This window comes from Gossypium hirsutum, chromosome D04, assembly GCF_007990345.1.
Source record: "Gossypium hirsutum isolate 1008001.06 chromosome D04, Gossypium_hirsutum_v2.1, whole genome shotgun sequence".
NCBI lineage: Eukaryota > Viridiplantae > Streptophyta > Magnoliopsida > Malvales > Malvaceae > Gossypium > Gossypium hirsutum.
In genome coordinates this window covers 5966255-5978758 of record NC_053440.1, presented here as the reverse complement: position 1 = coordinate 5978758, position 12504 = coordinate 5966255, and the positions used below count along the sequence as shown (strand labels likewise).

Below are 12504 nucleotides of genomic sequence, written 5' to 3'. Positions count from 1 at the left end.
CAAACTTCTACATTAGAAAATTTGAATTGCATTAAAAGTTTTGGATTCAATTCTTATATTGTATCTTACATGTTTGAATTCAATAATAAGCATGATTAAAGGTGAAATATGATACGTTTATCTGCCAACTCTTTTTTTTTTCAAATTGCAATTGGCATTAACAAATATTAATTTTTTTTGTTCATGTAACATTATTTACTATAAGTTAATCTTTTATTTGTTAATGAATATAATGAGGAGTTTTCTTGGAATTTTCAGCATTGCTGTTCAATTTTGTGTTTCACGTCGATTGATATTCTAATTGGTTAAACGAAAACAACTCATCAAACATAAAATATGGCAACTTGACTTTATTTTAGATAAGTAAGATGATGTTGCGCTTTAAGGTCAAGATTCTATAGATTTGAAAATATAAACTTCAACGTTAATGCCGTTTCTTACACCCTACAAGCAATATAGATAATCAATGACAAAAATTTATACAAAAAAGGGAAATGATCTGCATTCTATCTATAGAATCAGTTGATAATAGGTGGAGATATCAATATCATATAACAAGACATAACACCCATTTTTAACATGCCTCGTCCATATCGTTCCAACATGAAATAATGGACTGGTTGGCCCCAAACCATGTGAACCCAAATTGTTCCAAAAAAATTTGACAGCTACTGCTTTCTTCAATCCCATCCATCTCTTAGAATCTGATTCAATCCTTGAACATACCCTTTGTGTTTCTGCTCAATGTAACCCAAAGCCAGTGCCACAATCTTTGGGTTCTTATCATCTTCTTCCCTGCAAACTCCACCTGTTTTTTCCCATTTCCAATGATCGCCACAAATGGCACTAATGTTCATCTTCAACCCAGGCCTCAACTTACTTGATTTGGAACATACCTGAGAAAGAACTGAACAAAACTGTTCTGGTCTGAATTTTGATCTTGAATGTAGTGCTGTTTCTTTATCATGGTGGCCAAATCCAGCCTGCATCCATATATACTCTTCCATGCCAGCTATGAGCCAAGGTGGAGCCCTGGACTTGCCATCCCAGAGCCATATCCGAGCCATGGCACGTTGTATGGTTGATATGACACTGTACTTGACATTACTTTCCTCCATTATTGATGGACTTAAACTGATGACATAAACTGGTTCTTTGCTTCTGCTTGTGTCCACACTGACTTTGGTCGCTGTCAGGTTGTCGCCGGCAGCCAGCTGAAGAACGACATGGTGAACTGGCTTCTTTGTTTGGTCTTCGGACTGATCTGCATAAAGAATGTTCTCGACCACGGCGCTTGTGCTCAAGATGATCCGAGTGGCTTCATCGTTTGATACGTAAAAGAGATCAAACCGTCGCCCTGCCGGAGATTCTTTGGCGGCGGCATTAATTATGGTTACCTTGAATCCTTTTGATGCTTCGTGGTTTGCCCATATGGAGATTGTTCCGATGAGAATTACCAAAAGAAGACGGTAAATAATACTGGAACCCGATGAGAAAACCCCATTTTCATCATCTTTTTTGGTTGCGCAGCTGGTAGGGGCAATGGTGGTGGTGAGAGCGCCGGCGGGGGTAGCTAGGAGAGGTATGGAAAGGGTGTAATCCTCCATGAAAGGGCTGAGAAAAGAGGTATAATTTGTGGACAATAGAAATGGGCCAACGCAATTTTATTGGGAATATAAATAAAATAGTACAATGATTGGCAGCCAACTGTTCCACGAGGAACTCTGTTCGATAGCTCAGATTTGGCATTTTGGAATTTTTTTAAGTAAAATATTATAAAAGTTACACAACTTTATTATTTTATTTAGATAAATTTCCTTACATCTACGTAAATCTTCATTTTTTTTATGTTTTTTTCTTCCTGAGTTACATTATTCATTAAACTTCAACAAAAATTATAGCAATAAGTACAATGGTAAAATATATTATACTCCAAAAGGAAAAATGCAAGTTCAAACTTTATAAACAACATTATTAGGAGGGACTACTATGAACCCTGAACATAAACTATAAAACACACATGAAAAATACCAAAAAATTTTATAGCAAACTCCTAAGATCAACCGGTACAAGATATTGCCAAAAACCTTATCGCTAAGGCTTTAGCCACAAACGCGTTCGATGATCTAGTCTCTGTGTTGATTCCATCGATAGCTTTTACATTGTTATTCCTTGCCACAACAGCTAAACCAACCATTTTGGAGCTTTTCATGAGCGAAGCATCACAATTAATCTTTATAACATCTAGGGGAGAGGGTGACCAGGAGGTACTCACGTTGGTTGTGACTCTTAAGGTAGAGATTGAGGGTAGAGAAAGATTAAGGAATTCTGAGAATTTTATCAAGAGTTCGTTTCCACATAAGGACAAGATCATCCTTCAATCTCTAAAAAAGGCAATTATTACGAGAAACCTATAAATTCTAGTATAGCTAAGTTGTGAGGCTTATTCATAAAAAGAGCTAAAATTAGGAAAGAAATAACATATATTGTTCCACCAGCTAGGAAAGTAAACAAACCCCATTTGATTAGGATAATAATAGAATGTTGATGCTTTTCGAGCTACTTGGGCTATATTGGACAAAAACAAAATATGTTCAGTCAATTCAACATCAACTCCGTAACGAGAACATCCCATTGGCAATGAATGATTGACTGCCTCCGAACATACTAACGTCCAGAGTGAGAATATTGGACAAAAGATATAGAATAAAGTGGTGTCCGCAAGTATACATGTCAGGTTGTTATATAGTTACATCGAAGTAGGCAAGTACTTTGAGGATTGTACCCAAGAAAGAAGAACACTAAATTAATCCTAACCTAAACACAAATAGATCTAATTAGTATTTTAAATAAATCATAGTACGAGAAAACATAAGTGATAGATTTTTAAGTTTTTATAATTTAATAACTAAAAAAGCATAAATAACGAAACTTTGGAAAACTAATTTGTGAATTGTATCAAATCCAACTATGGGTGATTAGCTTACTTTGATGGTTATAACTAATTCCTATTTCGGGTTTCTACTCAATCAACAAGTCATTAACCTAGCAGGATCACTCATTCTTCCACTAAACTAATGAGTCGGTAAGAACTACTTATCTCTCAACCTTACAGTCCAGACCGATTTGGGGATAAGGTGTTCACGGATAAACTATACAAAATTTGGGTTAATTCCCACCTAAATGACTTTCTAGGGTCGTCAAGCCTAGGGTGTAACACCCCTAGCCTATATATGTAGTCGGATTAGGGTTACAGAGTGTTACCGGAACATAACATCATACAATGAACATTTAGTTAACATTAAAAATTCATCACATAAATCATAGCAATATCAACTTAAATCATACATACGGTCCCTTAGACAAGCCCTCGAGGCCCTAAAAAGACATTGGATACGATTCGGGACTAAATCGGAAACATATGAAATTTTTCAGAAAAAGGCAAAAATTTTCAAACTGCAGGGGTCACACGGCTGTGTGGACATTTGAAATAGGAACACATGGTCGTGTCCCAGCCCGTGTTCGTACCCGTGTAACTCACTGACTTGGGTCACACGACCAAGCCACATGCCCGTGTGTCAAGCTGTGTACCATTCGAAATAACCCCATATGTCTGTGTGCCAGGCCGTGTGCTAGGCCATGTAATAGCCTGACTTGCAACCCTTTGAAAGCTACAGGGGGCGCATGGCCGTGTCGCCTTACATGTGTCACACACAACTGAGACACATGCTCGTGTCTCTGCCTGTGTAGACGAAAAATAGAAACTTAAATAATACATAGACCAAGCCATTTTTCTCACCCAATCTCACACCTCATGCACAAGCCAATTGAACCTATAATCAAGCATTTAAGACACACTTTACATATGCATATTCAAGCTTACACAACATATAAACTATCCATTCAACCAATATGCCAAAATGACACCTCAATTTCAACAATTAAACTTATCTAAACACCTAACCAATTCATTCACTAATTAATCTACCAATTGAAAAATTTCATGCCACATTTATCCATATGTTCATATACCCAAAATTTCATGCACAACCAATACCAAATAACCATTTTCTCAACTAACTTGTACCACACCAATTTGACCAAAAGATGTTCACTTCCAAACTACACTAACTAACCATTATCAACGTCATGCTATATTCATTCCACACCAACCATTAATTGCTACTATACCATTTCCATCAACATTTCTTTATCATCATCTTAAAAAACACAACATCAAATTATCAACCATACCAAATACCTTATAATCTTAATACCTTACCAATTCGTTCATTAACCAAAATAACATATACACAAGCCACACATAATGGCTAAATTCATTAAACAAAACACCTATACATGCCATTATAATCATGACTCAAAATCTTTAAAATATACCGATATAACCGATGGATAGTGTGATGGAATTCCCGAAAACTTCCAACCCGCACGAGTTTTCGATTATCTAGAAACACAAGAAATTAACACGAAGTAAGCATGAAATGCTTAGTAAGTTCATAATTCATAAACAAAGCTTACCATTTTAATTTATAAGCACAAAAACAATTTGAGATAATCCAATATGATTTGGCATTAGCCTAAGCAACAACAACCATTCAAGTTAGATAATTTCATAGCTTAGAAAATCATCTCAATAACATCCTAGCTTTTATATACACTACTTATAAACATTCATACTTTCAAGCATATGGCTAAGCATATTTCAAACATCATCAACTCATTCCTTTCCAAACTTCTATAACATCACTTATTGAAGCATTTTCTGAATATTCTCTTTTTCACACCCGTTGAACCACTAGAATAATATCGAATACGAAGGAATCTCGCACACTATGTGTCAACATGTGGTCAAAACCACTACTATCTCATATCTCGTATCAATGCTCTCTCTCGAGCCATAAATGGGTCTGCTCACACAAGCTGTCAGTCAAGACGTAGCTACATGGTGCTGCTCACACAAGCTGTCAGGTTACCGCAACAAAACTCAGCCACTGGTAGGATGTACAGGACTAGCACCCGAAACACGGTAACCCCTAATGACTTGTCATTTGTATCCTATATATTCCTAAGGTTCAAACGGGATCAGAAAGTCGCCGAAACTTCGTTGGATTTTTCCGTAGAGACGTAATACTGTAATATAACATAAAAGCATGTAAATTGAACATAATAAAACTTTAATTAAATGTACAAACTTACCTTGACCGCAAATGAGAATTTATGATCAACTAATCTGATACTTTTTCTTTTCCCCGATCTAAATTCGAACATTGCTTTTCTTGATCTATATAATCAAATTTAGCTCATTCAATTTCATTCTATTCAATTTAATCAAAATAAAAATCATATTTGTGAAAAATTATGCTTTTGCCCTTAAAGTTTTGAATTCATTACAATTTATTTCCTAGCTCATAAAAATGCAAGTTCATGCAATTTAGTCCACACCCATGCTAGCCAAATATTAATTTAGTCCTTAGCAATCCCTATAATTCATTTATTTTACATTTTTACCTTGAACATTTTTCTATTTTTCAATTAAATACTTTAATGACAAATTTATCAAAAATTCCTTCACAAAAATTGCTCAACTATTATCAAATATTCACTTTCATCCATCAAACATCAAAAGTAACCAATATACATTCATGGTAAAACCCTAGACTTTTAACATTTTTGCAAATTAATCCTCGGGCTAGCTAGATTAAGCTACAACGACTCCAAAAACATAGAAATTATTAAAAAAGGGATGAAAAATGCTTACATGCATGAGAATATAGATTGGTCGAATGTTTGAAGCTCAAAAATGGTGGTTTTCTTCCTTATGCATTCGGCTAGATGAAGATGGACAAGGTAATGTGATTTTTGTTTTATTTATTTTGTTTATTTATTATTAAATTATTAATATAACATTTATTAAACATATTAATGATGTCCATAATTGTCCACTACTTAAATTAATGGTTTAACCACCATTTAATGCCACTCATGATTAAATTTCATAGCAATGTAACACCTTTTTCTAATAGAACATAAGTTTTGCACTTTACGCGATTTAGTCATTTTTATCAAATTAAACATGCAAATGATAAAATTTCTTCACGAAATTTTTATACAATGCTAATATCATGCTGTAGACCTTAAAATAATAAAATAAATTTTTTGACATCAAATTTGTAGTCCTGAAACCCCTATTCTGATTTCACTGAAAACGGGTTGTTACAACTCTCCCCCCTAAGAAATTTTTGTCCCTGAAAATCTTACCAGAGAATAGATTCGGATATTGTTTTATCAAAGCTTCCTCGGGTTCCCAAGTGGCCTCCTCTATCCCATGACATTGCCAAAGAACCTTTACTAAAGCTATGCTTTTATTTCTTAATTCTTTAATCTCTCGTGCCAAAATTTTGATCGGTTTTTCGTTATACGACATGTCGGGTTGAATCTCAACATCTATCGGAGAAATTATATGTGAAGGGTCTGATCAGTACCATCGTCACATGGATACATGAAACACATTATGAATCTTTTTCTAGCTCTGACGGTAAAGCTAGCCGATATGCCACTGACCCTATTCTTTCAATAATCTCATATGACCTAATAAAACGCAGACTAAGCTTCCCTTTGCAACTGAAACGAAGAACTCTCTTCCAAGGCACACTTTTAAAAATAATTTGTCGTCGATCTGAAATTCAATATCTTTACGTTTCAAATCTACATACGAATTTTGTTGATCTGAAGCTGCTTTCAAACTGTCACGGATTACTTTTACTTTTTCTTCAGTCTTACTAATCAAATCAACCCCGTGTATCTTTTTCTCACTAAGCTTGGTCCAATACAAAGGAGTTCGGCATTTTTGGCCATACAAAGCTTCGTAATGTGCCATCTTTATACTTGACTGATAATTGTTATTGTACGCAAATTCAACCAATGGTAAATATTTCTCCCAATTACCTTCGAACTCTAATATACAACAACGAAACATATCTTCAAGTATCTGAACTACTCGCTTAGACTGACCGTCTGTCTGGGGATGAAATGCAATACTAAAATGTAACCGCGAACTTAGAGCTTCCTGCAGCTTACTCCAAAATCGCGATTCAAATCGCTTTATCTAAAATAATAGAACCTGGCACCCCATGCAATTTGATAATCTCAGAGACGTATAACTCAGCTAATCTCTCAAGGGAGTAATCTGTACGTACCGAAATAAAATATGCTGACTTCGTTAGACGATCAACAACAACCTAAATAACATATTTCTTTCTCGGAGATAGGGGTAAACCCGATACGAAATCCATAGTAACTCGCTCCCATTTCCACTCCAGTATCATCACTGGCTGCAACTAACCAGAAGGTACCTAATGTTCAGCTTTTACTTGCTGACATGCTAAACATTTAGATACAAAATTAGAAATCTCACGCTTTATTCTCGGCCACCAATACATCTGTTTTAAATCATTATACATTTTAGTGCTACCAGGATGAATGGACAATCTACCACAATGAGCTTCATACAAAATCTTCCGAATTAACTCTGAATCCCTTGGTACACAAACTCTGCCTCTAAAAATTAAGCAGTCATCGGGTCCAATTTGAAAATTTGAATCAGGAGTCGTCTCACATAATTTCCGTTTAGCTATCTATGCGTCATCGCATTTCTGAGCTTCACAAATCTATTGTAAGAATAACAGTTTAGCTTTTAACTCAGCTAAAATCAAACCATCAACGGACAATGAAAACCGCGTAATCAACACTCACAAAGCAAACAGAGATTTTCTACTCAGAGCATTAGCTACCACATTTGCTTTTCCTGGGTGATAATCAATAATCAATTCATAGTCTTTCAACAATTCGAGCCATGTGCACTGTCTCAGGTTCAAATCTTTCAAACTCTTATGATCGGTATAAATATGACATTTTTCTCTATATAAATGATGTCGCCAAATCTTCAACGCAAATACAATCGCTGCCAACTCTAAGTCATGTGTCAGGTAATTCTTTCCATGCAGCTTTAACTGTTTGGAAGCATAAGCTATCACTTTACCTTCTTGCATCAGAACACTGCCTAAACCATTCAAAGATACATCGCTGAAAATTACAAATTCTTTACCCGATTCAGGCTGAACTAGAACTGGTGCCTCAGTCAACAGTGCTTTCAACTGATTGAAACTTTGCTAACATTTTTCTGACCATTCGAACTTCACATCTTTTTGTAAAAGTCGCGTCATTGGAGTAGCTATCATAAAAAATCCTTTAACGAATCTTCTGTAATAACCAGCTAATCCCAGAAAACTTCTAACTTTCGATACGTTTCTCGGAGGTTTCCAATCAACAACTACTGAAATTTTACTCAGATCAACCCTAATGCCTTCAGTCGATACTATATATCCTAGAAAATCGACTTCTCGAAGTCAAAACTCACACTTGCTAAATTTGGCAAACTGTTGTTTATCATGTAGGGTTTGGAGCATAACACTCAAATGTTCAACATGCTCCGTCTCGTCTCGGGAATAGATCAAAATATCATCAATACAAACCACGACGAATTGGTCTAAATATGGTCTGATAATTTTGTTCATCAAGTCCATAAATACTGCGGGTGCGTTAGTTAAAACAAATGGCATCACAACAAATTCATAATGTTTGTACCTGGTCCTAAATGCAGTTTTCGACACATTCAACTTTTTAACCCACAACTGATAATAACCAAAATATAGATCAATCATCGAGAATACCGTTGCACCTTTCAACTAATCAAACAAATTATCAATTCGAGGTAATGGATACTTATTCTTGATTGTGACCTTATTAAGTTGACGGTAGCCAATACACAATCTCATCAATCCGTCATTTTTCTTAACGAACAAAACCGGTGCACCCAAGGCGAGAAGCTAGGTCATGCAAAACCTTTATCTATTAACTCTTGCAACTGAGCTTTCAATTCTTGCAACTCTGTGGAAGCTATTCCGTACGGAGCTATTGATATCGGTGATGTTCTCAGTACTAGCTCAATGGTAAATTCAACCTCTCTAACTGGTGGTAATCCAAGTAACTCTTCTGGGAATACATCGGGATATTCTCAAACCACAAGCACCGATTCAAGTTTCGATTAAGACACTTTAGAATCTAGAACACATGTAAGGTACGTATCACAACCTTTTCTCGTGTATTTCTACGCTAACATTGCTGAAACAACAATAGACAACTCACTCAATTCATCTAATTCAATTAATGGTTCAAACACCATTTAATGCCACTCATGATTAAAGTTCATAGTAAATTAACACTTTTTCTAATAGAACATAAGTTTTGCACTTTACGCGATTTAGTCTTTTTTATCAAATTAAGCATGCAAATGATAAATTTTCTTCACGAAATTTTTATACGATGCTACTATTATGTTGCAGACCTTAAAATAATAAAATAAAATTTTTAACTTTGGATTTGTGGTCCCAAAACTACTATTCTGATTTCACTGAAAACGAACTGTTACATAGGGTTTAAGTTCTTCCTCTCTCAAACAGATGATTCGTTAAGAGAACCTTACATAGTAATCAGTTAACCACACATTCACTTGCTAATACCCTATAAGAGGATTAGTTCATTATGGATCTCATGAAAATAATTATCTTGACAAATAAGATATGCATAAAGAATAAATCAAGTGAAAGGTTAAGAGAATCCTGAATTGTATTTGATTGATTATAAGCGCAGAATCCACAAGATTTGTTCCAAGTCTTCAAAGCAGCTTCTCCAAATAACATGAATACGAAGAACTAAAATAAACCTAAAGCCTAAAAGAAAGGAAAAACTAAAACTAAAATTACAAAGAAAACTTAAGAAGATCGAAAGGCGTTCTCTAACAAGTGTTTAATAACCTATTTATAGAGTTAGGGTTGTCGTTGTCCTCAACCCTAGGTCAGCTAACGCTCTCGTGTTTAACTTTTAATTGTGCAGAGCAAAACGCCCCTGGCTCATAAGTATTTCCTGTACAGGATTAATGTCGCGACACCCTAGTGCTTATCAACGTCAAAGGTAGTATCCTCAAGTTCAAGGTAGCTTCAGGGGTGTGTTGTGACATCTCATGGCTGTGTCATAACACCGAAGGCAGTCTCAAGATTCTTATGTTCTGCTCCCTATGTTGTGACATCGAACTTCCCGTGTTGCAACACATCAATCAATATTGAGTTTGTATGCCTTCGAATGGTCCCCTACACACTCACTAAGTATGTTAGCTCGCATTTATGCCTTATTCGGCTCCTAAGGTCAATAAAAGACTCGAAATATACTTTTTATTGAATTTAAACTCAACTATGAAAACTTAACTAAAGCATAATGAAAATGCTTATATTCAAGCTCCTCAAGTGCGAAAACTAGTTCAATTTGTTATACCTTATTACGACAGATCAATGATGCCTTTTTACAATATTTTCATTAATAGTCAAAGAGTTGTAACATGCTCGCCAAATAAGGTTCTTTATTTTTAGTGGGGCATTCAAGTTTTAAACCATCAATTAGTTCAAGTCGTGATGCATGCTATATGTAAATATGGGAATATATGATTGGTTGTAAGTCTATTCAAGAGGTATGTATAAGATATTTGACACAATGTGTGCCATGCATGAACAATAGTGTTGGTAGAATGTCTGTTTATGAAATGCAGTGTATGAATTATGCAGAGTTGTGGAGGATTATCGAAATTTGGTTGAGATGGAAGACGGAGAAGGGGAAATGATATGTGATTTGCCTTCGGTATGGCATGTAAATGCAGACTGTAAATGGTGAATGCCCCAGCCTTGCGGGGGAACAAGTGAGTGTTCGAATTAACAAGGAGGATTTGTGGAGGTTCAGGTAGACTATATAAAAAATGAATGTATACATATAATATATGGCTTTGCGGAGGTTCGAGCAAACTATACGGAGAAATAATCGCACTGGTATATGAAAGCCCTTAATAGGTAGTATAAGATTTTGAGAATCTAAGGCTTTAAGTTGTATTTGTGAAATTAAAGTCCATAGCCATGACATTACTGTAAATGTGGAAGTTCGTTAGGACTATCTTATATGTTGAAATTTGTCAAGACTATTTTATATGTGGAAGTTCGTTAAGACTATCTTAAATGCGAAAGTTCGTTAGAACTATATTATAAGTGGAAATCCATCAGGACTATCTTATATATAGAAGTCTGTCAGAACTATATTATAAGTGGAAATCCGTCAAGGCTATTTTACAAATAGGATTCCGCAATGAGGGGATTCGCTTGTATGTGTAACGGCTCGATTCTAGGCCTAGTCTGAACAGTGGTTTCGGAACCACAAATCTGAAGAGGGAAAATATTATTGTCATTATATTTTTATGGTCTACAATTTCACAAAAAAATTTCGTAAAAAATTTCGTTCGAAAATTTCGACGTTTGGACACTCAATTTAGTCAAAAGGACTAAATTGTAAAAAGTGTAAAAGTTGAATTCTACATGTTAGAATTGTCTAATTGTTATGAAATTATAAATTGGGGGTCATTATATGGTAATTAGACCATTAGTTAATTGATGGACAAAAATAGATATAAGAAATGGGTGAAATAGATTTTTTTAATGGGGGCATTTTAGTCATTTAGTAATAAAAAGAATTAAAAAGGGAAAAAAGATGGCAAAATGTGCTCATCTTCTTCATGGTGAACGAAATCAGTAAGGGGGAAGCCATAGTTAGGGTTTTTTAAGCTTCCAAGCTCAATAGTAACTGATTCCAAGCCCCATTTTTAATGTTCTTTATGTTTTTAGAGTCCCGGTAGCTTAATTTAGCTTATTCTAGCAATAATTCATGTTAGGGTTCATATTTGGAAAAATATCCATAGGTGAAATGTGTTTATTTTGCTGTTTTATGGTATAATATGAAACTATAAATTATGTTAAACAACTTTTGCTAAGCGATTTTAAGCGAGAACGGGTAAATTGACATAATCGATAAAAATGGTTAATGTTCAAAAGTGTGTGTTAGAGTGAGAATTTGATGTTGTCATAGAAGGGAAAAATGTTCATCATGTCATAAAACATAAGAATAAGAGATGAAAATTAATTTCTGAGCTTAGGGACAAAAGTGTAAATATGCAAAAGTTTGGGGGCAAAATTGAAATTTTTCAAAAAGTTAGGGGGAGGACTATTTTAATAAATGTGAACATTTAATGAGTTAAATTTGCTATTATAGATCAAGAAAGACGAGAAGATAATCTCAAATGGGGAAAAGAGAAGGTCGTGGAGTAAATTGCAAAATTACGATATTTTGCACCGAGGTAAGTAAACATGTGAATTAATGCATTATTTTGATATTATTCAATATATGTTGAGATTTAATTGAACATAGAATAAATACTTGGTATAGATACTAAAAATGTGGTTAAGTTGGGAAAGGTGGTAAAGTGTTGAAAAACACGGTTTTCGGTTGAACACTCAGAATAGGCCGGAGTACATTGAATATAAAAAGGGTTTCTAA

The 12504-nt window shown here is 34.9% G+C and overlaps 1 protein-coding gene across 1 annotated transcript; it reads right to left on the bottom strand.

Moving 5' to 3' along the window:
* Nucleotides 1-374: 374 nt before the first annotated feature.
* Nucleotides 375-1800, bottom strand: LOC107959723 (uncharacterized). The gene has a single exon (XM_016895850.2). The coding sequence runs from the start codon at nt 1605-1607 to the stop codon at nt 681-683; it is 927 nt and encodes a 308-aa protein (XP_016751339.1). The 5' UTR covers nt 1608-1800; the 3' UTR covers nt 375-680.
* Between the last annotated feature and the right edge of the window lie 10704 nt (nt 1801-12504).

Excerpts from the sequence above, each read along its gene's own strand:
- LOC107959723 (XM_016895850.2), bottom strand. The coding sequence starts at position 1,607 with ATGGAGGATTACACCCTTTCCATACCTCTCCTAGCTACCCCCGCCGGC.